Here is a 25,695-nt window from a genome sequence, read left to right as displayed (position 1 = left end):
CCTTGGAAAAATAATGGAGCAAGACTTCTTGGAGATCATTTTCAAGCAGGTGAATGGCAGGAAGGTAACCAGGAAGAGTCCACAGGTCCAGGCTTTGGACTTAAACCCAGTCCCTTGTTTTCTCCACTCAGCTCTTCGCTGCAAGATTTAGTGCAGGCTTGAGAAGTCAGTCACCTCTGACTGCAGAGATCTTGTCTCTGTGCACTAACATCTGTGTTGCTGGAGGTAACATTGAGAGCAGTGGATGGAAAAGGAAAACAGGCTGCTGCTGTGGGCAGACAGAAAAGAGAGGTCTTGCACGGGTGCATAGTCCTCTAGTGCACAGACATCCTGAAAATGGGATGTAGGCGAATCAGAACAGATCCAGTGTCAGCACTGCTGTGCTAAGACACAGAGCAAGAGCAAAGGGCAATCACACCCGCTTCAGACTCCTTCCAAGGGGGTGAAAGGGATCAGCAAACTCTAGCTTAGTCCTTTTCTTCCTTCTAACAACAGCCTCTTCTTTTGTTGTTTTTTCCCTGTGGGCTGGAGAACAGGAAGGTGTAGCAGTGTAAACATGTGGGGTAAATGTGGGAGACCTCTGCTCACCCATCCTGGCTGTTGGCAGGCAGGTGGAGCTGGAGGTGGGGAAGGAAGCTCTGCTAGAGCAAATATGGTCTCACAGCAAAAGAGTCAAGGGATCCTTTACAAGCCACATGCTGATCTGGTCCAGGGAAGCCTCGGTAGCCAGTGGGGAGAAGGCTGAAATCCTACTGGTACTTCTCAGCTGCTTCTTTCAGCAAGGGACAAAATTTCCACACAGGGCTTCTTCTAGCCCCTGAGCTGTGTGACTCCTGCCCAGTCCTCACCCCCCCCGAGCAGAACAGGGGACAAACAACTCAATACTCTGGGGACAGAAGTAGGAGAAGATAGAAGCTCCCTCTCGGACCATTTTTCTGCCTGGAGATACCAAACTTTGAACCATGAGAAGAAAACGCCCATGATTCCTGTGCAAGGCCTTTCAGAGTCCAAAAGTCAATGAAAGATACCACAGGGACCACCCAGCCTCCCCCGCCGCATCCCTGTCCAAGCCTTCTGCTGCACCCCAGTCTGTTGGCAACTTCCATACAATGATGCTTCTGCACTGTCCCCGGTGCCCTGGTAGCCAGCCCTGGAGGGATGAAACAGGCAGGGGCCAGCCGGTGCCCTCTTCCAGAGCCCTCTGTCAATATGGTCTTCAGAGCATACCTCCAAGCAACTGTAGGGGCTTGGGGATGTCCTGCCCACTGTGCCAGCCTGGACCCCAGAGCCTGGTAGCTGGTCCCAGCTGGGGACAGGCCCACCTCTCCCTGGAGAGTGCTGGGGACCTCACGCCAGCTCCGTAGCCTTAGCCACAGTCTTGCAGCCAGAAAGATCTCTTCCATGGAAACTGTTTTCCTGAGAAGGTGCCAAGGAACACAAGCAAACATTTGCATCAGTTTCCCAGGAATGACTTCTCCATTTCCACACTCTAGCCAAACCCTCAAGCACCCGGGGAGCAAGCAGTGGCCTGTTTCTCCCAAGCAGCTGACAGCCTGGGTGAGGGCTTGCGTCCCCTGCCTTGGTTTCAGGAGGGGTTTGCATGCTGTCCCCCTACCCACAGGTAGACGAACCACCCTACAGTCTTCTGGTGTCATCTGGGGACTCTTGGATCTGTTTCTCTAATGCCGGTAAAAATTTTGCAGTGCAGAGAAATCCACTTGGGGGGGCAGCCAGAGGGGGGGAAAAGCTGCAGAAAGTTAATGCAAGGAGGCTAAGGCATGGCCCAGTCCACCCCATCAGCCAGAAACCCACCCAGCTGGAGGGGTAATTCAGAGTAATGCTGCCAGGCGTCGTAACTGAAAATACTTTATTTGACATCAATAGTAAAGTAGGAACATTGGATTATACATCCATTGATATATAATGATAAAAATGCAAAAGCAAAACCATCTACAGGAAACCCATAAACAGTCCAGTACACAACATCCCAGGGAAAAGCTGCATGCCAGGACCCACCCTCATGCTAACAAGCAAATGGTAATCCCAAAGAAACCAAACATTAGCGTTTCCTTTGCAGCTCTTTGTTCTGGGTTTCAACCGTTACACACAGTATCACTTTGAATGTTGCTACCAGTACGGGAGAGACAAAACACCACCCACCACAGGTCATGGCCAGAATTCACTTCTGTGCAACATGAGCGTTTGAAGGAAAGGCCCCCAAAAATCCCAGGGAGAGAAATTTAATGGCCAGGTTGAGTCAAGAGCATTTCGTGAGTTTGACTGATACAGTTTACACAGGGACAAAGAGATCTGGAAATCACGGGTCAGCACCAAAGGGCGAAACAAGCAACGAAAGGCAGCTTCGTCTTTCACGTGGCCTGTGGCTTTAGCAGTAGAAGAGAAACTAAGCGACAGTTTCTTGCACCGCTAGTGTCTCTCTGCTGGAAACAGTTTTCAGGTTTCCTGGTTTTCCAGTTTCCATTTCTATCCTCTTTCAAGGCACATGTGTAGAAATCTTTGATTGCAACAGCCAGAAACAAGTGCTTAGACCACCTCCATGATATTCAATGATTTCAGCATACAGCAAAACAATGAGTTGTTACACTAACTTTTTTCTAATCTTCAGAGAATCTAAGGCAAGGAAACCCCCCACCCCAAACCAACCACTCAATTACAACAGGTAGCCCCTTTGCATAGCTTGTTAGCAGACAGACACCGCTACAGCTGAAGGTCCCAACTCTTCAACTTACAAAAGGCTCAGCACAAAATCGAGATGCTCTCTGCAGAGACCTGGGATTTTCAGTGGAGCCTTGATGAGTTTTGGTGCTGATCTGCCACCTGTGGGAGCAGGGCCCTGCTTCTAAGGCACCTTTGAAAAAATAAAAAATAAAAAATAAAGTCCTCGCCTGTGTCTCCATTACTGGTGCAGACTACAGCTACACCTATGTTTTACAGGTAGACATTTGACCTGACTTCTGTAACACATCCTCTTCTTGTACCCCTTTGTATCTGCAAGAGCTGGAGCCTGACCTGCCAAAAAGGAGTCATTTTTTTAATGCAACGATAAGCAGAAGAGAGTGGCTCTTAAACACAATGCTGCTTCCTTGTGCTTCACTCCTGCTCCATGCAAGCCCACCTCCACTCAGCTCCCAGCACGACTGAAGCAGCAAGTCTGGCCAGCAACAGCTTTTAAACAAAGGGGGTGAACACTTTTTCAAAGGGAGACTGAAAAGGCAGCTGGGTGTCTCCCCTGTAATTAAAGTCTCCGTGCATACTTTGAGCCACTGCTGGCCCAAGAAGAAACGCACTGTCCCCCACCCCTGCAGGATCCCACCCCTGCAGTGCAAGGGTTCAGCAAAACCTTCAGGTCTCAACAAAAACCCAACCCAAACCAAAAAAAAACCACCAAAAAAAAGAAAAAAAAAAAAGACGCAGTGCTGAAGATGATCCCCAATACAACGAGCGTCCCTGATTTCAACAGCCTTCAGCACAGGCCAAGGAAGTGCAAATTGCTGTGGTCAGAGCTGGTGGCAAAGTACTCGCCAGAAAGAATTCAGTTCTCAGCTCTGGCTGAGAGCTTTAAATCACTTAAACCAGCTCCGAGGGTGTCAGCGCTTGAGGCTTTCATACAGTCACGGGAAGGAAGAGCAGGGTGTCTGTACAGGTGGTGCCCTGGTGCACTGACAAAAAGTAGTACTCCAAAACGTGCATGTCCCTCAAAGCCTGAGAAAATCAGAAGGGAGTTTCCTGATAGAGGACACACATTGCAACAGGCTTTAGGCAAAGAAAAATTGATCAGATGTCAGCCCTGCTGTGAATAGCTCAGCACTGCAGGAGATTTCATGCACAAATACAGAGAGCAAATATAATACATGGCTTATATATAATGACGCACATAAAAAGCTTACTAGTCTGAAGATAAAGGAGGCCTTGAATCATATCCTATTATGCTGCACCCTAGTTTAATCTGGTATTAAATATACTGCTTATGATATACAAATTACTTTAAAAAGTTATTAAAATGTTACAACAACAACAAAAGTAATAAGTGAATTCAAGTTTTATGCATGATCTTGCAAGAAAAATTTTGGTTTCAGGAAGCTTCAGACAATGTTTAAATAGCGGGGTAACTTTCTACCACTGTTAACAAGTAGTCAGCAAATTTTAAAGCCATAATTTCATCGCGCAATTAAATTAATTCATCTTTATTTCAGGGAAAAAAACAAAACCATCTCCCTCCGCCCCCCCCCCCCCAACCCCAGGCAGTGGCATGCTGAGGCAAAAGTCACTACCACATCCAGAAGTAAGGTTATCTGAAGCCAGTGGTTTTCGCAGATGCCATCTGTGTAGCTCCCACCCTATGCAGAGAGCTCACTGGCAAATTCTGGCAAACTCTGGCTCAACTCACTCAAAGCCTCCTTTGAGACTAAAAGCAATAATGACATTCATTGAATCCAGGCTTGATTGTTCAACACTTGCTCTGCACACAGAGAAGATGTTTGTTTTGGTCACTATGAGAAAAAAACATGAGATATTGTCTCCATTAACAAAAAAAATATAATGCAAAGCGTAAACGTGTACAATTTTAGCAGCATTTTACAGTCCTTCATAAAGTAAAACCAGGAATGAATTAAAAGGAATGTTTCCATCCACCTCATTTAAAATACCAAAATATCATGGGCAGTAATTGCTGATGCATCATAGCTGTAATCAGTAAAATTTGGGTCCAGCAATTAACTCAACATGGGGAGCACTGCAGCAAATAAATCAGATTCAACATTTTCTGGCAAAGTAAATATTTACAACTCTTATGTACAGCTTCTGGACTTACAAAACAATGGAGAGCTAGAAAGTTGTGTAAAGTCAAGTTTGGAATTAGAAAGAAAAAAAAAAAGCACTTGTCCAACCAATTTGGAGACGCTTTGGCAGGCCAGAACAGGCCTTTTTTTTGTTGTTGTTCATTGCAACTCTTATAAAAACCAGCAGATATAGAGAATCAGTGAGGCCAGATGTCCTGGGCAACATAGGCAAGGTCTCTCTTGTGTCTGTGATGTTAGCTGTTTGGCGAGCCAATATCCACTGTGATCTTTGTATACAGAGGGTACTTGTCAGTTCTTAACACCTTGTACGATAGTGTATTTAAGCCGTCAGAGCTCATTGTCTCCCTTGTGTGAGCAATTCGGTCAAACCTGCGGAAGAGGGTGGGGGGAACAGAGAAAGAAAGGAAAAAAAAAAATGTTTAAACAACCTGAACTTCGCGTGACATTTTTACAGCCTCTCAGGCGGCATCTCCGGTGTTTTAAGAACAACCCGAGTATCAGTAGGGGTCCCATAAACTCCCAGATCTGGCCAGCCTGAGCAGTGGGCAGAGGCATACCTATGGGGACAAATTTTAGCCAGGAAAAAGCAGCCAAGCTTTTAAATCACACAGGTCCTTTTCCAGCTCTGCAGTAGAGCACAGGTTTTATACGCTGGAAACAAATTGCTCAGAGCTTCATTTACTGTGTTTAAGGAAAAAAAAAAAAAAAAGGCGAGAGGCATTTGTGCCATAGCGAAATCTTGGGGAGAAGGTCAGTAATAAGGTAATAAACTGGTGAGGGAAAGGGGGCAGCTTACAGCATGGGGAACAGAGAGGGGGCAAGGGAGGAGATGGCCGCAGGCTTTCCGCGATCGGGCTTTTTGCACGGCCAAGAGAAAGCCAAGCAGCCGTGTTGTTATCCCACAAGCGTGGGGTCCTTTACCCAGTGCGCAGGACGCCAATATACACACAGAGTAGAGGTACGCTATTGCATGCTTGCGCCAAGATGGGTGCTAGCTTTGTGGAATAACCACCTAGCACCCATCTTTGCGCAAACATGGAATAACATGCCTGTTGGTATTGGAGTCCTGCACACCGGGTAAACGACCCCACGCTTGTGGGATAACAGCCAGAGCAGCAGGGGTGGGAGGCAGCCCTTGGATCTGCTGGGGGAGAGGGGGAGATGCACCTCTCGGGGTTGGGTTCGTTCTTCCGGTCCCGGGAATGCCGAATCATTCTGCACTTCCCAATGACAGCATCCGGACGGGATATCCCCATGCCTTTAAACACCAGCCTGTAAAAAGCAAGTACATTAAACACCCGTGACAGGCGATGGATGTGGGATGCTCTGCCACACCTTCCACAAATGACCATTGGTTTCGGGGTTTGGCCTTTTTTTCTTTTTTTGATGATATGTCGCTAGTGTGTTTGTAGGCTTGATAACATTGAAAGGGGGGAAAGCCAGTCCCTTTCCAAAGAGACATCTCCCTGGCAACACCAAGGACTTGCTAATTCACCGCACCCTCACCTCCACCCAGCTCCTCCAACACCCAATGTGCCCGCCCAACACCTGCATTAACCTTGCTCCAGGCTGTAGACTGGAATTTGAATGGGAGGCATCTGGTTTTTAACCTATCTGGAAAGGAGCCAGAAGAGCGTTCATTTTTCAGGATGTGAAAGCTGCAGTGCTGGTAGAAACTGAAGTGAATGGTGGTGAAGCAGCACAGGGGGGACACACGGTCAGAGCCACAATGGTCCCAGCTGGGACCCGCTGGGCGAGGGGCAGCCTGTCTTTGTTTGCATGCTCTCTGCAAGGCACCTGCAGTTCATGGACACCAACGCTGAAAAAGTACCTGGTTTCTTCCCTCTTTGCACCTCCCCTTTTCATTTCTATATAGCATCTTCTGCTCCTCAAAACGTGAGTGCCCCAAAAAGAGAGGACTACCATCTTGCTCTGAATGCCCTGCCCCACTGGAAGGTTGTCCCTCGCTTGGGTTTATTAAACAGAAGTGCTGTACTTCAGAAAGGTACAAGCATTTTTTAGGAAGACCCTTCCTGAAGCCCAGAAGAGCTCAGAAAGCCCAGAGAAAATACCATGCAGAGTGGTTTTGCCATCGAGAAATGTGAAGAGGGCTTCCCAAATCTGAGCTTCCCACAATGATTTCCCACAGTCACCACCCTGGGGACATGAAGCTGTACGGTAGCACAACCCCACGTCCACCCTCTGCCCCAGTCTTCTGAAAGGCATGGTCCCAGCCTGCCCTGTGCAAACACCTTCCTCCTCTCCTGCAGTTCTGAGCCTTGCTCGGCTTCCTTCCAGGCAGGAAGCGATGGCTCACGGTGTTATTTAGAGCTGCGTACAGCCTGACAAATGAAGCTCTCCCGGGAACAAACGGATCTGCTACCAGGCTGCAGACCCAGGCAAGCCTCAGGCTGTGCTGGGCTAGGTGGGTGAAGGTCTTCTCCACCCCGCTGCATGCCCCGAATCCCCTTCCTTTGGCCAGTGCTGGGAGACCCAGAAGCACGCTCCTCCAACTCACGCACTGGCATGGATGCTTGCAAGGCTGTGCGGCAAACGAGCGATATGTGTGTGGGGCAGGGGGGGGGATTTTTCCAGGCGGACCCACTCCCCAGAACACCTTGGGAGTTGTGAAATGGGGTGCCAGCACCCAGCAGGAACATGCTTTTGATGAGCCAGCAGATTGCCCACGCGCCACCTCTGTCCCCCACCTGGAGGGGAGGCTCCCACGGTCGGACGGAAAAGACACGCGGCATCCCCCCACACCCGGGTGAAAGCAGCAGGTCTGTGCTCATCCCCACCCTGGAGGCACTCCGGGTGCCAACAAGGGTATTTATTTATTTACCTGTTATAAATGTCATCATCTTCGCCACCCCAGCCCCAGTAATTGTTTGGGAACCCGTTGATCTTTGTGAACTGTTCTTTGCTCAAGGCAGACACGCCTCCGAAATACTGATTGTAAGGCAACCTGGAAGCAGGGAGAAAAGGCCATTAGAGGAGGAACGGTGCTAGCCAAGGAGCAGCCTGCCAGCCTGAAAAGGGCTTGCTGCTGCCCTTCACCCCAGCCCATGGCCAGCCAGCGCCCGCTGCAGGGTGCCTCCCTGCCGCAGGGAGCAGTGTGTGCTTTGGTGCCCTGGACTCGGCTGAGGCAGAGGGAGCTGGTGGGCTCAGTCCCAAATACAGCTGGGAGGTATTTTGCAACTGGCAACGGCTGCAGCCTTTCACTAAGAAGTACACTGTCCTCAAAGGACAGGCTGGTGAGATGCACATCACCTCGACAAAGGACAGATGGCTGACATGCACGCCCCGGGAGCGGCGAGAGCTCAGCAAGGCATCGGAGGTGCTGCAGAGCCTTCTCTTCCTGCAGCTCCACTGCTCGCCTCCATGTTCCCCAGTGCCCCAAAGGAAAGCTCGCAGCCCAAAAGTGAGCCAGCAACACAACCTTGTACACACGAAGCCAACCAGCTCCTGCTCGAAATGGGGGCAATTCACCAGGGGATAGGGGACAGACAAAATTCAGACCCACAGCACCAGGAGGGGTCCCACACAGGGATCACCAGACCTACTGCAGACCTTGTCTCTGCTTCAGCAAGCAGAAGAAACCCCTGGGGCCTGTATTTCTGCTCTAAGCTTCACCTAGCTGCAAGAAAAAACTGCAGCTGCTGCGGTGCCGGTGACAGTCCTGCTCCGAGCAGGGCTTGGGTCTGGAATGGAGACATGCAGGGTCCTGCCACCAACACCACTGCTGTATCTTTAGCACTAATGGCCACCGTGGGGTCACGACTGGTTTTCACATTATAGAGGAGCTTTTAAACGCCCCCTTGGGGATTTGGGATTGGGGGGGGGGGAGAAAAGGAAAAGCAAGACACATTTTAGTTTGCAGCAGCTTGCTGAACCCAAATGTATGCTGAAAGGCATTTCGTTTTGTGTTGCTCTCCAATACCAGGGCAGGTCCCGTAAGTGGCCCAAAATCGAACAGCCAAAAATATTTCATTTTGCTCTTAAAATAGCGTCTGATGCAGTCTTTTTAAAGCTGCATGTAATTCTCACTATGTGAGAGTGTCTCACTTTTCAGACTGGGTGGAAACACTAGCTGTCTTCCAGCTTCCAGCCTGAAACACAAGAAGGGATGCACGGGCACCTGCAAAACGACAGGCTCTTAGTTTTTCCTCACCCTACGTTTCACTTTCCAGAAGCTGTGAATTTTAATAAACTGCTCAGCTGGGTTTCTCCCCCTTCCTCCCCACCAGCCGATCCCACTCGCAGCCACCCACTCGCTGCAGGGACGCGCACGCCAAGACAGGCTTTTGCCAGAGACATTTTCCCAGGCTTTCAATGGTGGGTGGGGATGTGTAACGCTGCGCCTGGCCTGCTAGGCTAACGGCGATATTAGGAACAAAATGCCCCTCCAAAAGGTGTCTCACCGAAATCCGAATTTATCCATGGATACAGAGAGGTGCCGTGGCTGGCTGTAACATTTGTAGGTGTTCCTGTCATCCATTGGGATGAGGTCTACGTCACTAAACACAAAGCAATCATAGTCATACTCTTTCAAAGCCTCTGCGAATCCTATATTCAGCAGTTTAGCACGGTTAAATTCTTCTTCTCCGTCCTAATTTGAAAATAAATAAAAACAGTTAAGTAACTTAACTTTGACAGTTGACATCAGCAGTTCCTTACCTGTGACTGTACACCGGTGTCGCCGCACTGGGTCGGCGTGCCTGTGACGGACTGAGCTCGAGCCCGAGCACTGCCCCCGCACACCCACGGGACGTCCACAGCGAGCCGCCCCTGGAATGCCGCCCACGGGACCACGGCATCCGAGCCAGCTGCAAACCGCGGGGGCAGCCGAAACGTCTGAGGAAAGGCTGGACCCGGCTCAGCTCCCCTCTCTTGGTGGGAGGCTCCACGAGGGCAGGTTTGATGCTGAGCAGTCCCCCGTCCCACACCACGCACAGGCATTTCAGGATTGAATTTTGTGATGAAGTTTACGGACTGCCAGGGCAAGCAGCTGGGGCTTCCCAGAGCAGGGGAGAAAAGCAAAGAGAGACGAGCTTCTCTGGAAGAAGGGACCCTTGCTACAGAGAGAAACCTTGGCAGTGCTTTAGCTTACAGCCAGGATAAGGACCACGGACCAAAACCTTTCCGTGGTCAGGATTTCGGCACTCTCTTCCTGAGCTCTGCCACAACACATCTGCGGGACCGTAACAGGGCCGCTGCTCAGCAGCACGTGTGAGCACGCACCAGACCCGATTTGCAAAGGATGGGGTGGCACCAGCACCTAAGGTCTGCCGCTCTGCCGCTCACTCCGGCTCCCGTGCCAAGCCCTGGGCAGTCGCGCACGCACGGGAGCAGGACACTCCCTGGGCCCTGGAAAGGGTGCTGCTGGTTCGGCACGTGGCAGTGACACACAGCCTTGTTTACTGGCTGGCAAGCCAGCGCAAGCTGCTTCCTGCAAGGGCTACGGCTCGCGTGCCGGCCGCCACCGCCTGCTGCGGTGCATGGCCCCTTTGCTGTTCCTCTGCCAGCCGGAGCACGGCATGACCCATCATCCGCGCTGGGGGCCTCACCGGGAAAACGAAACCAGGAGGGCTGTCACCGTGATGGGAAGGACCTGAAAAGAGCTGACACCACAGCAGGCCATGTTTATCCCAGGGCATGTGCAGCTAACGAAGGGACCTACAGAGAGCGGGGCAGGAAACTCTCCGCTCTCCTCCCCGAGCAACAAGGCACCCAAGGAGAAATCAGTTTGGCCTCTCTCAGGCAGAAACATTTCAAAAGCACACGTGGCTTTGAGCACAAGTACGGGCTCGCAAATTGCTCGAGTACTTTCAAAAAACAACAGGATCTTACCCACAAACCCGAGAATACTGGTGGTTTGAGAGTAAGGATTACCAATCCAGGACCCAACTTCGCAGCAGCAGCTTCAAACCCAAACCCTGTGCAGAGGAACAGAGCAGGCAGAAGGGAACTCATAGGGCATCGCTGAAGCAGGCTGAAGTTTTTTGCCAGCCTGGAAACCAAGACGACCAAATCCTTTCTCTTCTACCACATCCCACCTTTCCCCCTCCACACTCTCGGAGCAGTGTCGAGCCAAAGGACTCCCCCACTGTGCAAGCCATCCCCCCACCCTGCGGTACCTGCACCTGGCATGGGATGCAAATCAAGGACGGATAAAACACTGTGCCCAAAGAGCAGCAGCTTAAAACATCACCTCCTCCCAAACGGCTTTACCTGGTTAATCAATAATCAGTTTGGAAACTGTTTAATCAGACTGGTTAATGGACCTGTGGCTGGAGAGCCAACGCAGGTTCTTGAAACAGCCACAAATATCTTTCAAATGAAGGTTTTCACATGCAAGTGTCAAACCAAGGTTTTCAAAAGCATTCATCACCTGCCTCCGGCGTAAATGACTTCACAGGGAGGAGTGAGCTTTCGTGGAGGAGGATCTGAGCAAATTCTCAGCATCCTCACCCGAAACAAAAGGGTTCACGCAATAACTAAGGTGGTGGGAAGATGATCACCATCATGCATAGGCAAGAGCAGTGAAAACTTGAGTGCAGAAAAGGAAGGCAAGTTGAACAAAGAGGCTGGGTTAAGGGAGTGGCTGAGGCTGTGGGATCGGAGGGTTTTCTTTCCCCGGAGAAGGGGGCTGCCCAGCCCCAGCTGCCGAGTGCTCCTCAGGTCCCACGGCACCAAACCAGGGCCTGGCTCGGTAGTCCCAAGCGGGACTTTTCCCAGTGCTGGTGCAAAGTGCAATGTGCTCACACCTCAAAGCCCCCGCTGGGTCCGGTCTAGGAGAGTGTCCTCGTTTCACACCCTGTGGCTGCTCTTTTCATAATGAAACTTCAAGGCAAAGGGTACTTCACACCGATTTTTTTACAAGCAGAGGCTCAGCCGTAATTAACCCATGCCTTCAGGTAGCCTCTAACTCCTCTGAGTGACACTTGGGGATTAATAATGCTACGAGGAGCTGCATTTTTAAACCTCTCCCTGAAAATCCCTGGACCAACGCACGAGGAGAGGGACTAGACACACGGCAAACACTTCCCGTGGGCACTGCCGCTCTCCTCCCAAGTGGCCACACAGCTTCACACTGTGGGATCCAAAAGGCTTGGGGGGGGAAATCACAACCAAAAAATAATTGTTTTCTTTTCCCTCCAAGCCGTTTTTTAGTAACTTTACAGCGAGCAGGTAGCTCATGCAGCAAACTTTGCAGTGCTGTTATCAATTGAGACTCCTCTGAGGGCAGGAGGCTGGTTTTCTGCCCCAGGAGGTATGCAGGGCTTTACAGTGTGTATCGGAGCAAAAACAAGACTGACAAGAGGTTTTGCTTTTCGTGGAAAGCTCTGTTTCTTTACCTAAGGCAACATGGAAGCACTGGCATGCTTGCAGTATCTGAGATTCAGATCTCTCAAAACTCAGAAACGTGCTGCAGGCTTCTATCTTTGACTGATCCCCAACATTTTGGGGAAAAAAAAAAAAAAGCAGAGTTGGGAAATCTCCTTTCTATGCTGCTGTTCCTTCCAGGTCAGCACAGGGCACAGTACCACAGGCGACCCTCGAGAGAGCAGATAAAGCAGAACCGAAGAAACCTCCAGCCCTCGCCTCTGCTTGGCAGCTCCTCATCCCATGGAAGTTCCCTGTTATTTGCCACAAGGAAATGGATCAGTTTGGACTTGCGCGGACAGAGGAGCATCATCCTGAAGAGCTAGACAGCACACAGGGGACTGCTGCTTTGACAATGCAACCAAGCCCTAGACGTAGCCTCCACGCTTACTTCCTAGGCTTTCAACCAGAAAAGATGTAGTCCAAGCATGTTTTTGCTATTTTTTTTTTCCTGACAATTTTTTCCCTATGTTCTGTTGTCCTGAAACTTAACCCATGTCTGAACTCAGTGCTGGCACCCAGCACCTGTTTCTGGCTCCTGATTTTACTCCCTATGTCTCTCCCAGCATGTCCATGTCCATGTCCATTCCCATTCCTCGGTCCATGAGAGACTGGCTGATGGGGGACAACCTGCTGCCTCAGCCCTGCAGGGTCTGACACTGATTCCTTCTCACACCTGGAGATGATCAGCCCAAGCAAAAGAATATCCAGGCTTTTTTACTTCCCATCCCTTACCTTTGCTGAGTCTGGTTTGCTCAGTCAGACCTACCAAAGGATGCTACCTTTTTTTAGTGCCAGACAGATAAAATTGAGGTTTTTGGAACTGTCGCTCAAGCTAAAGGGCTTGCAAACCAGCAAGAAGCCATCTGTCCCAGTTTTGTCTTGCCTCCCATTTCCATGTAGGAGGCAGCTCTGCGATTCCTCCTGCAGACAGCACAGCAGTGCAAAGGACCCGTGGCTGCATCTCCCTCTCCTGGATCCTAAACTCACTGGGTCTCGGGGAGGTAATGGTGGGGATACGTGTTTCTGGCCAGCTAGGAGAGAGCCATCACTTCCAACGGGAGGTTGCTAGCTAAGTCAAGGATCCCCCAGGACAGCCTGAACCACACGCACAATGTCCATGTGAAAGTCCACACTCCAGTGGACTTGAGAAGGTAGAAACAGATTTCCAGGGCCACACAGAGACACCAGGAGACACTTTGCTGTTTCTCTGTCAGAGGGCGTTTTGAGGCCTCAGCACCATTACATCGGGCAGCAGGAGAGAGCAGCCAAAGGGGAAACTCTCCTCCCCCACCACTGCGAGGGCAAGCAGGAGCTGAGCACAATTCCCTCCTTTGCCCGCATACCTGGGGGGTCCTGGTACCCCCTGCAAAATAACATGGATAAGTGTGATGCCCCAACCACTCTGCACTCACACGCACACACACACATTCTGGAAAACTGCTACCGAGGACATTACAGGTAATGCCAGGGGCCAGTGGAAAACTACTGAACTGCTGCATGATTTTCAGGGAATTTGCTAAGTCTCCCCTTTCCCAAACTTCAGTCTGGCTGCGTGGGCATTTGCACAGGCTGAACTGCAGTGAGAAAACCCATTTCTAGACCTGAGCGCCCAGGTGGCAACGGCTGAAGGTGCCGGAGAGCATGTGGGTAATGGCGGGAGCGAGCGGGACGGAGGGAGACACCATAAATTTGCCGCTGCCTTCTCATTTGATGAAGTCAAGCTTGCATGGCACCGAATGGGTGCTACAAAGAGCACGCCCAGCCGCTTGTCCTCATGTCAGATTTATCTGAAAGATCCTACAACTGCTACTCCATGCATTGGGTTTGGGTTTTGCTGGGGGTATGGTGCAGAAGGTGAAGCATAATACGTATTTTCCACTGGCTCCTGTTACACACTGGACATTTTACAAACATCATCCCCCTGACTTCAGCCAAGTCCTACTCCTGAGGCATTCAGGCACGCAAGAACAGCATGGTGGAGACACAACGGACTCGTGACGGAAACACATTGCGCTGAAAGGAAGAAGTTTGACATTACCAGTGCAGCAGTAGCAGGGCTCAGCGCTCCTCTTTCTTTCTATGAGATGCAGAGCACAGAAGAGCACGTAGGCAGCGTGTAAGAACCAGATCACACAGTAATTCTCCTTGCTTCAGTGATTGCTTTGCTATAGACAGGATTAACAAGTAAAGGTAATATTTCCCCACTAGAAGGAAAAATAAAATAAAAAAAAAAAGAGGGCAGATGCAAAGGGAAGGACAGACAAGAAAAAGAGAAAAGCAATCGTCAAGACAGCAGAGAAATAAGACCGTTTTCCTACTGTACTTCTGGCAGAATTAATACATTTTCTGTAACTCTCTCTATTCAATGTTCCCATTCACCCTCGAGAGATGCATCCAGTGGGTTTACTACCACTGACCACTCTGCCTCCTCCAGACACAGCTTGTTAGAGGCATGCAGAAGGAGCGTGTTTATTTTACAAATCAAGTAGTTTTACTTGCTAACCTACATCTGACTGCTGGATGTGTCCAGGACACATATACCCTGTGTACTGGATGTCACTCCCACTCCAACTTTGCTCAAGGGATGCATCTGAAAAAACACTTGCTTCAATAATTTCTGTGAGGGTTAACTTTAGATCACACAGACAGCCCTGCAGCCCTAGCACTGGAGGACAGGACCAGAGAAGAGGAGGAGCCAGCAACACAGGGCAATGCAAGCCAGCATGCACCATCGCAGCAGCAGTGGGAACTCCAACCGGGCTTTGGACGCCGTCTGCCTTTAGGGGTGCCAGCGCAGTTCCACGTGATCGGGCCCCTCACCTTCCTTACCCTCGACCACCACTGACGGGGAAATACCAGCCCCAGCTGCACCGCTGGCTCTTTGCGATGGAGATGGCCACTCACCCACTGGCAGCGTGCTGGACCATGGGCAGGCAGCTCTCCCCGAGCCTCCGCAGAGCCGGCTGGTGAGCTACGCCCGGCCGGGAAAGCGGCAGCCCCCACTGCAGGATCACTGCCAGAAGCCGCATCGCACCCTCGCTTCCGAGCCATGCTCAGAAAAGGCAGGCGTGCCGTGCTGCGCTGCCACCTTCACCCACCTGCACCCAGCGACCAGTGGGGACCGTGGCTCAAGCAACCTTGTGGCACCAGTAACTTGCACAGACAAACGCTGCATGTGCAAGGAAATGCAGCCTGAAGGACGAAGGGCTGGGGCTTGGCCCCGCGTTGCTGGACCACAGCGGCACCAGCTGCTCTTTGCATTACAGAAAGGGTCTCCTTACAGGGCTTAATTTCAGGGCACAGCGTGCCAGTTTGCGTGCTGCAGAAATGCCTTGTGCCCTCAACAAGCTGGCCACCAGGCCACAAGCACGGTCGGCTGCAAACATCGGAGCATCTTGGCTGCTGTGCTTGGGAGCTACTGCTAATTCCCCACAAATCACTTTTGCCCAGATCTCTAGCACCCTGGAAATGAGCAAAGTAAGAGAAATAGTAGTAACAGAGTATTGGTTTTCTCTCTAGAAAAAGGTCTCCCCTTACTTTCAATTCTGTGAGGAAACTTATCGCTTGGGCAACCATTTTAAGTATTCACGGTGTTTGATATGAGCAAACACATCAGCTGATCCACAAAGTTAAGAAGTTACATTTAAAGAAACATGTTATTTCATCTTGGTTTTTACAGAGCTGAGAAAACAGGCTATAAATACATATCCAAGAGAGAAACTGCGCTGTGAGATTGTCCAGCCAGCAATCTCTGCTGGGGCTCCTAGAACTGCATCTGCCCTTTCACGCTGCAGCCCATGCAAATGCCTACACACTTTAAGCTTTTCCAAGTGTGAACAACACCCACTTATTTAACCACCATCATGATATAAATTAAGACAGCTTGTTTGGAGTGAAACATGCACTTTTTTTTTTTTTAAAGACAGGTCTAAGGCCATCAGATATCGAAGGAAAAAAAAAAACAACAACCCTCCCCCATCACTACTTGTTTCTTTTCTGTTCTATTCACCTGAAGACAACCACTCACCTGCTCCACTGCCACAGCTTTGCTTTCTCCATCCTGACGCTTTGTGCACTATTACTAACATGAACAGAAGTTGCTCAAGAAAGTAAGTGAAATCCTACGGCTTTATGGCACGCCCAATGCCAGATTAGGCATAATGCTACCTTGTCACCTTAGAGATCTCTGTATGCAATTCCTGCAGCAGTTGGGAAAAAGGAACATTTGGAAAGAGAAATTAGATTGCGTTGTGCTATTAGGGATTTTTTCCCTCCTCGCCAAGTGGTTTCTTTAAGCAGAAGCTCTTTAGAGTGAATCATGCCTGACCGGAGGAAAGGATCCTAGGTTTTCCATCAAAACCATCACAGCACAATTGCTCATGTTCATTTTCACTTTTCTTTTTGGTGCTACAGCCTTTGTGTTTTGTTTTGGTTTGGTTTTTTAAAAGCAATCTTATCCCTGCCTGCCAGCCCACTGCCATTCAGGATAAAGCAACCAATCCTCTGTTTTAGAAGGCACTGGTATGAGAGTGTCATAAAGCCCTGTGTCTTTAGCATCTTACCTGGTTGATAACATATACTCCATAATCTAGTTGTTGCCTTTGGAGAATTGGGTGCAGGTAATAGAGCCAGTACTTCAGGTGCTCCTCTCGGTTCCTGAACGGTATGATTATTGCTACTTTCTGAAGTGCTATACAGTCCTTCGGAGCAAAACGACCTCCTGCTTTGACCTCTGGGTTTATTCTTGCCACTTCTTCCAGGTTCACAGGCTGGGAAAACTCCACACGTAGTGCACCAACTGGAAGAGAGTCACAGCACAAAGCGAGTTAGCACACACAATCTATTTCTGGGGGCACACATCCTTTACACACGTTTGTTTTTTGGTTTGTTTTTTAAAAACAGAGGTTTGGATCCAAACAAAATCCCAGCGGTGCATGGAGGTGTTGAAGCTTGGACCAGCTGTACCCAAAGCAACCGCACAACACCATTCAGAGCAAACCCGCAAATGTTGTAGCCTCTTGGTATCAGACCCCAACCAAGTTGCTGACGCCAAACGAGTCTTGAAAATGCTCCTATCTGTGTGGCAAACCAACAGCTGTGCTCCCACTGGCACGTGTGCCACAAGACCAGCCTAGAGAAGAGCGTTGCCCTCTGTGCTCTCACCCACCTCGCACAGTGTGAGAGTCGAGCACTTCAAAAATAGTCCTGCTCTCCTACCGACGTAATTACTTACGCCAAGGCTAGCCACATGCAAAGTGAACAAAAGCCCCTTTCTTGTTTTTTTTGTTATAGATACTTTCAGTGTTCTGTAGGCATGCCCATTATTTATTAAAAGTCCTGTATTAGCACTGCTAAAAAAACATATCCAGATTTGCATGCAGGTTGGTAATTCCTGCACATGGTTTCAACAGTGGCAGGTTTTGAAACCAGCAAAATAATCTGTGCCAAAACTGGTGTGTAAAACTGAGAAGCCCCCTTGGCACCACAGAGAGGATGGCAGCCTCTGAGCTGCTCAAGGCCGAGCTCAGGGAGAGAAGGCAGAGACAGCCCCAGGCACTGATACGGCCGATGAGACCTACTTAGCAAGACTTTGGCTCATGCACCTGCACGAGTGCTCTTTGCTTGCCAGGGCTTCTCTGCTCTGCCACGCTGGCTCCAAAGCGGTCCCTCCCATACTGCTGTACGTGGGTCCGGGACTAAACACGGCATCGCTGACCACAGCCCTTTTGTGGGTGCCTTCTCTTAACATCCAGGCTGGCCCTTCTGCAGTATTTCCTTCCAGCTGCTCCAGCCCTGATGAACAGACTTGCTGCAAAAACCTAACGAGCGCAGTAGCTGCCCGCAGAAGGACCTCTCTTGCTGCCACGTCCTGCTCCGAGCAATGGCGAGCTAATAAATTGGGCTTTGTGTACATGGTCAGCTCCCAACAAAACCCCTGCAGCGGGTGGGGATGCTGAGGCCCCTGCGCATAAAGCAGAAAGTCTTCACCATAAGCACTAGGCTGGGGATTGCTCCTTAAAGATTTGGCTGCTGTACCCCCCCCCCTCCCCCGTCTGGGTGTGAATACACGCACGTGCGTGCATGCACGCACTCGCACGTGTGTCTTAGAGCTACCGTCTCCTCTTTGCATTTGCTGAAGACACCCCCAGGCCCCTCTGAGGGCCCGCACAGCATGCACACTTCTGTAAGCACATGCCAGTGGTGGGTAGGCTGCACTTATGGAGACCCTTGAGAAGGGGGCACAAGTGATTTTTAGAGCTCTAAAAGACAGTGGCTGTCACAATCAACCTTGTGCATACTCCAACATGTGACTACGAAAAAAGCAGAAATAACGCTCCAGGCTCACGGCTCATTCCCTGGTTATTTATCTAGAAGAAGCTACTTTAGTTCAGTTGCGCTGCTCCACAAACCTGTGCTCGCTCAGGCTGCAGATGGCAAGAAGAAGATTGGCCAAACAGGCAGAGGTGCTCAGTGTAACCCTGGAGACAGCGAGGAAGCTTTGCTGCCTGATGCTTCGCCAGCACGGCAGCAGCAAGACCTTGCAGAAACCGGCATCGAGGGCAGGACACAAAGGGATCTCCCGATCTCTGCATTTTGTACAGGTTAAATGGGCAAGTTTGCACGTTCCCTCTCATGCAGGAGAAGGCAGCGACTGATCATGGGATCAGTCTGCCCATGCTCTCAGCACTCCCGCAGCCCCCGGGCTGCACCCCCAACGTGCCTGCCCCCTTCCCCACCCTCTCTGCCCCACGGTGCAAGCCAGGTCCTGCGGACAACCTGCCCTGTGGCTGCGCGGCTGCGGCCGAAGCCTCTCTGGCGGAAAAGCAGCTTGCAGGGAGAGCTGGAAGGGTGCTCTGCAGCAGGAGGAAAAGGCAAGAATGGGAGGAACTGCAGCAGGAAGGAACACGCAGCAGCACAACCAGGACCGGGGCTCAGCAGAGGCAGGACCGGGCCAGGCACGGCCACCCCATGCTGGTGGGACAGGCAGGGGGCAGGCGTCAGAGCAGTGAGGCCAGCGGGAGGGGAGAGTGCACATCGTTTCCTCTGAATTTGGTTATGGCTTCCCCCCGTTGTGGCGAGTGCTCTCCCAGAGCGGTCTCTGGCCTCAACCCCCCTCCATGGCTGCTTCCCCCAGCCCATCCCTCTGCCCCCAGCGTCACCTCCGTTAGGAGACCGGCACTCACAGTTAGGACGATGCTACGCTTTTGTGCATTTAAAACAGCAAAAGGCGTTGCACTGGGCACAAGTTCACCTAACCGGTCATGGCCAGCAAACAGGATTACGTTGGGCATCTGTGCCTGGGGATGTTCTTTTCCTGCCTTGCTCACACCCCACCGCCAGCAGCAGGACCAACCCTGCGGAATGCTGCAGGAAGCAGCGGGGCGGAAGCAGCACATCCCTTTGTGGGGCCCTGCCAGCCCGGCCCGCTCCCAGGCGTCGGGCAGCTGCCGTCCCACCAAGCAAATCCCTTCCTGCTGGGGCGGGCTGCACTCTCTGCTCCCCGTTGCTGCACTTTCTGCTCCCCATTGCTCTCTGCTCCCCGTTCCTGCACCCTCTGCTCCCCGTTCCTGCGCTCTCTGCTCCCGTTCCTGCGCTCTCTGCTCCCGTTCCTGCGCCCTCTGCTCCCGTTCCTGCGCCCTCTGCTCCCCGTTCCTGCGCCCTCTGCTCCCCGTTCCTGCGCTCTCTGCTCCCCGTTCCTGAGCCCTCTGCTCCCTGTTCCTGAGCCCTCTGCTCCCCATTCCTGAGCCCTCTGCTCCCCGTTCCTGAGCCCTCTGCTCCCTGTTCCTGAGCCCTCTGCTCCCCGTTCCTGCGCCCTCTGCTCCCCGTTCCTGCGCTCTCTGCTCCCGTTCCTGCGCCCTCTGCTCCCCGTTCCTGCGCCCTCTGCTCCCCGTTCCTGCACCCTCTGCTCCCTGTTCCTGCGCCCTCTGCTCCCTGTTGCTGCTCCCAAGGAACAACTGCAAGCCCCATCAGCCCAGGGGATGCTTTCTAGTTTAACGAACAAAGGCTCTTTTAATGTCTCGCACTCACTCACATAGCATAAGGGGGGAGGAAATGAAAGTTTGCCATTTAGGTGAATTTACAGGGGAAATCTCCCACTGGCAGGTTGTGAGCTCCAGCTGGGCGAGGACAGCCACCAGCGTCTGGACACTGCAAGCAGGGCTTTTTGCAGGCTGGGACCCACCAGTGCCCTGGGCCAAACATGGACCTCTCATCCTGTCAGCACTTGCTCTTGCTTGCCCTCAGGAGGCTGGAACGTCAGCAAGGAAAAGATGGGAGAGGAAAACACGTTCATGATAAAAAACAGCTGCGGAAGACAGAGATTTAACAGTTTCAGAGTCTTGAAGGACACTGTTGAGAAATGAACTGTACTGCTCTGACCCTCCAGTTAATCAAATCAGTTTTAAAGGCAGCATACACCTTCTCGCAAACGCTGCCCCAAGGGATGCAGCCAACATGCAGGTCAGCGAGGAGACCCCGGGCACTGGCACTGTACATCTACAGCAAGGCGGCCGCTTCTGAGACAGGCTTGACGGAAATCACCCGGTTAATACATTCACTGGCCTCAGTAAGAATATGAAAATGTAAAAAACCTGAATAGGTTGTTTTCAAATACAGAACGGCTAAAACAAACTGGACTTCGTAAAGCCATGTGGCTGACAAAAGCAACAGCAACATACCACCTGCTGCGAATCGATGCTTTCAGTTCACTTCCCAAGCAGGACAAGGCTAAAGCCAAATCTGCAAACACAGGCTTTCCAAACAGTGACCAGAGTCACGGTTCCAGTTGCTAATTTTAAATCATTTTGACTGAAATTTGACTACCTGGATAGCAAGCAGCCCCAAGGCTGTTGCCTCCCAAGGATGCTGACGCAGGACATGATCTGCCAATGCCAAGAAAGTGTGCGAAGTTTGCTGCAGGTGCTGTCCCACCGGCCAAAACTATGTCCCTGTCTATGTTTACTAGACAAACTTTCCAGCCCGATTCACTCCATCTCAGTCTTTTCTGCTTCTGTTCAAGGTGACTGTCTGACATAGGAGCTGCTGTATTTTGAGCCCCTCCTAAAAACAGACAGGCATGACAGAGCTACGTGGACTTGCAGCTCTAGTCACCCATACGGCCCGTGATTTGTAGGCAGATACCTTTTGGGTTCAGAGTAACAAAGCTTCAAGAGAGCAGCCTCACAAGCCTCCACCATACATTTTAACAAAAGAAAACCTCAAAAACACGAATAAGCAACTGCTGGAAGCTTGCAAAAGACACAAAAGCATGGTATCACATCCAAACACTTCAGAGATTGTAAAAGACGGTTTTAGCTGGCAGTGGTAGGGTAAGAGAGAGACACACACACACAAAAAGCCAACTCCCTCCCGCCCCCCGTCTCTGACACTCAGAAGCATTTCTGCTCAAAGGGAAGGTGCACAGGAAAAGCGTTGTGCAGGCACAGATGCCGGGGGGCCGTCATGGTGCACACAAACAGGAAGCAGCTTCTCACACGAAGCCAAAGGTAAGGCTTGCAAAAAGCCAGAGGCAGCACAGCACTCAAGCCTCAGGAACGTGGCCCACAGCCCTGGTGATCTCGTTCCCCTCTTCCCAACAGCCACGCTTGCCACAACAGCTAAACCTCTTGCCCTGTGAGGCTGCCAGCACGCGTCCTCCTGGTGCTCATCCTGCTGACCCAAACGAGAAGACCCTCGCACAAAAAGCTCAGAATCTGCTCGGCCTGAGGCTATGATAAATCTAGAGGCTGCTCCAGCCTCCCTGGACTACAGACACTAGAAGTGTTGGGAAAACTCAAGCAGCAATGCCCTGCAGAGCTAGAATTGTATTCTTGCATCCCCAGGGGGGCTGCAAATGGGATGGCACCATGCTCCATCCAAGAAGGTGGTAGCGGGTGATACAACATGGGGTAGCAGCCCCAAAGGGCAGCCCTGGGGGGTTCAGGTGGGATGGGGTGGGGGGGAACCCCTTTCCCAGGAGGGTGGTGCAGCCCCAGCAGAAGGAGATGGGAAGGAGGGAAGCTGGGTTCATGGGCAGGTTTAGAGAGGTGATCCAGCAGACTGAATCGCCCTCCCAAGCACTTCACTGCAAAAAATGGCCAAATCCACCTGCGCACTTTAAGCCAGGTGCAAATCTCAGACATTTAGTTTAGTGAGAATGAAAGCAAAAGCATGTAGCACAGAGGCTGGAAAAAATCTCTCCCCAAACAGAGCAGAAAAGAACGTTTCCATCACCCTGGCCAAGAGCCGGGCGCTGCTCTCCAGCCGCCGAGCCACGTGCACAGCCATACTGCCATGCTCAGACAAACCTCCTGCAAAAGAAAGGCTGGAAAAGAGAAGCAGAACTCGCAGAAAGGAAAAAAAACACAACAAACCACCTCTCTTTGCAGGGGCCCAGCAGAAAAGGGAAGGGCCCGTTGGCCTTACCAAGTCTGCCCTGGCTGGGAAAAATGAAACCAGCTCCACCCCAGAAAACGCGGGGGCAAGTCCCCCACCCCGGGCTGTGGAGCAGGGGTCGCTCCAGCCCCCAGACCCACGTGGCAGCTCCGGGGCAGGCAGGTAGCTGCATCCCACGGCTCAGCGAACGAAGCAAGCGTTTCCTGTTAAAATCAGCTAAACTTCAGAGCTGTGCCAGCGCCTACGCAGGCGGCACCAGCCAGGCTCGAATTAGGGTTCAGCCCTGTGGTGGGGGGACGGGAGCAGTGGAAGGGACAGCCCCAGCGCCCCTCGCCCACCTGGGTCCTGCGAGCAGCCCCCTGTCCTGGCATGCGACCCACCAGCCAAAACAGCCACGGGGACGTCTCTGTCTCCTTGCAAACTGGCTGGCGGCTGCTGCCCCTTGCTGCCTGCAGCTCTCGCTCCCACATGAGCGTTTAAAAGAAAAAACCATCCTTGGGTCTGGCTAGAAATATCCCAGTGAGGAAAAAAATCCCTTCCCAAGGACTGGGATACGTTTTCTTTGGCTGGGCTACACTTGTGAAGTTGCATCCCCTTACAGATGTCAGCTGTGCCTACGCAAGGCTTGAGCCTGCTACACCAGCACATGCCCTGTCTTGGGCAGGCTCACACAGCGTCTGGCATCTGCAACTGTAGACCCCAAAGGGAAACATGCTGAAAAAATGAGGATGCATCACACACGCTGGCAACACTGGGTCTGCACGACAGCAGGTTTGCATGATTAACTGAGCGACTACAGCCAGAGAAAACAAATTTCTTAATCCAACCCCAAACGCTGCCCCAACACAAGGTCTCACACTAGCACACAGTGTCTTAAAAAAAAAATAAAAACGATTATCGTTTCCACGACAAGGCACTTTTGGGAGAGAAGCAAAGTCCTCACCGGTGGCTCAAATCCAGCGCACGCTCACTGAAGCAGCTTTGAACCGTCTCCCTTTGAGCCAGGCAATCTGCATGCGATTAGCCCTGCTCCCTGCCGCCGTGAAATCAAATTCCAGGCCCTCAAACAGCAAACTCAAAACAAACAAACAGAGAGGCCCGGATCAGAAAAAGGCTGAGCTGCCCCCCCACCAGGAACCCCCCACCCTGCTGCACGACAGGACGGGTGGACGGGCATCTCCCGGGCTGAGTGGCACCCCAGGGACATGCCTGCGCCATGGGCAGCCCCAAATCGCAAGGCCGCCCCCAGCCCCCTGCCCCATCCCATCCCGCCGGTGGCGGCTGCACCTGGATGCCAGCGCTGGCCCGGGGCTGGGGCGCGCTCCTCAGATAGTGCGGGCGAGCGCCGGGTGCCAGGTGGGGCGGAGGTGCGTCTCTCTGGCCGAACCTCAGCCAGGGCTTGCGCACCCCCAAAAGCACGGGGTGCTGCCAGCGGCAGGGAGTGTGGGAGGCGAGGACAGCAGCAGGGCATTGCACGCCTGGGGAAATGGCTGCTGAAACCCCGCTGCCCCCAAGCGCACAGGTTTGCGGACACCCGTCCCATAAAGCCTTTACGGGGCCGTTTCCAGCTCCAGCAAGACACGATTGCAGGTAAGTGCCCTCAAAGCGAGTCCAGTGACACCCCAGCCTGGGGACCGGCAGTAGGGGAGGTGACAAAAGCAGCCCTCTTTCAGACAAACATCTGCAGGGGCTTGCGGACTGACCCAAGCTCCTGCAGCTCAACTGCAGCTGGGAGGCAGTTGGAAAGGCTGTTTGCCATGCCCCGGCATCACCGGTGACCACAGACACTGCTTGCCCCTCTAGACGTGCTAATCCACGCCCGGCCCACCAAGCACCTCTCCTTGCAGGCAGGGTCTCTAGGCACTGATTTGCAGAAAGGAAAACACTGTCCCCGGTGGGGACGAGACCTTCTCCAGCCCAGAGAGACAGGGCGAGCTGGACACTGACACTGCTCCATCCACATCCCAGAAAACCCCCGATCTTTGGCCCCACCACTGCAGCACTGCTGTGGACTGGCTGGCTCTGTCCCCAAAACCTCTGCAACCAAAACCCCTCCTGCCCCACGGCGAAGAGTGTACAGGAGGGAGGGAAAGAAGCAGTTGCTGCAGGATGCTGGCTGGAGAGGAGCGTCCATCAGCGAGGAGAGGAGGTGAGCGGTGGAGTCCAGCAGCCCAGTGCCAGCAGCCCAGCACCTCGGGCTTGCTCCAAGGCCACCAGACCCAGAGCACCTCCCTGCTGAGCACCGTGCACCCCCAGCATGCTACCCTTTGGGGTGGGGTGAGGGCCCTCAACGCAGTGACAATGTCCCCCATCTGCTGAGTGAAGTCAGACTAAGGAGCTCCACACCAGACGAGGACAGTTGAGAGCTTAACCGAATTCTGCATCCAAGTTCGGGAAGTTGCAAGTGTCTGTCTCTTTCCAAGCACAAACTTGGCCCAATTTCCAAAGAAGCTAGCTGTTGCTTCAGATCAACGCTGGCAGAAAAACAAGCACGTTATAAAACACTAGATGCATGAGATGGAAAACTTTCCTTTTCTCCCCAGCACATCCCATCTGTTGTGCCATGTCCCTGAAACAGCTGCTCTCCAGGAAGGCACACTACCTTTCTGAGTTAGTTTGCAAGCCCAATTAATAGTCCTTGACCTTCACTTTAACCAGATAAGAGGATACTAGGGATGCTCTCACCACAGAGGCTGCTCCCTGACCACCGAGAAAGCCTGCACTTAAGAGGACAACGTGCTCCTGGCCACACGGGTATAGCTGCGGAGCTGTTGGCAGTGTTGCCAGGATCGCGCATCTGCTCCCTGCCAAACATCTTAAACATATTATTTGGAGAAGTTTAACACAGTTTCTCAACCTCTCTTTTGAGGCCAAGAAAGCCTAACTCTGAGCAAACTGGTCCACGTGTTAGCTCCCCCTCCCCCAGCCCTCTCCATGCTCTTCTCTTTGAGTTTCTGTTTTACTTTTTCGAAACAAGGCAGCGGAGGGACACAGCACAACCCCAGCCTGCACCCATGGGCAAAGTAACACCTATAGCACCCGGGCTGGGGGGCAGGCAGGAGGGAGCAGAGATAGTGTCTGTATCAGAAGG

The 25,695-nt window shown here is 52.0% G+C and overlaps 1 protein-coding gene across 1 annotated transcript in view; it reads right to left on the bottom strand.

The window, feature by feature from the left end:
* Positions 1–1,856: 1,856 nt before the first annotated feature.
* The window catches only part of B4GALT1 (beta-1,4-galactosyltransferase 1), a 28,432-nt gene continuing 4,593 nt past the window's right edge, over positions 1,857–25,695 (bottom strand). The window contains exons 2-6 of the mRNA XM_072860552.1: positions 16,772–17,007; positions 9,242–9,429; positions 7,663–7,785; positions 5,988–6,092; positions 1,857–5,189 (exon numbers count right to left, since the gene is read on the bottom strand). Of these exons, the coding sequence (XP_072716653.1) occupies positions 5,054–5,189; positions 5,988–6,092; positions 7,663–7,785; positions 9,242–9,429; positions 16,772–17,007 (788 nt within the window). The 3' untranslated portion in view covers positions 1,857–5,053. The remainder of the gene's footprint in view (positions 5,190–5,987; positions 6,093–7,662; positions 7,786–9,241; positions 9,430–16,771; positions 17,008–25,695) is intronic.

This window comes from Ciconia boyciana, chromosome 4 (genome assembly GCF_034638445.1).
Source record: "Ciconia boyciana chromosome 4, ASM3463844v1, whole genome shotgun sequence".
NCBI lineage: Eukaryota > Metazoa > Chordata > Aves > Ciconiiformes > Ciconiidae > Ciconia > Ciconia boyciana.
Note: the sequence above shows the minus strand (reverse complement) of the source record. Positions and strands in the feature narration are given on the sequence as shown.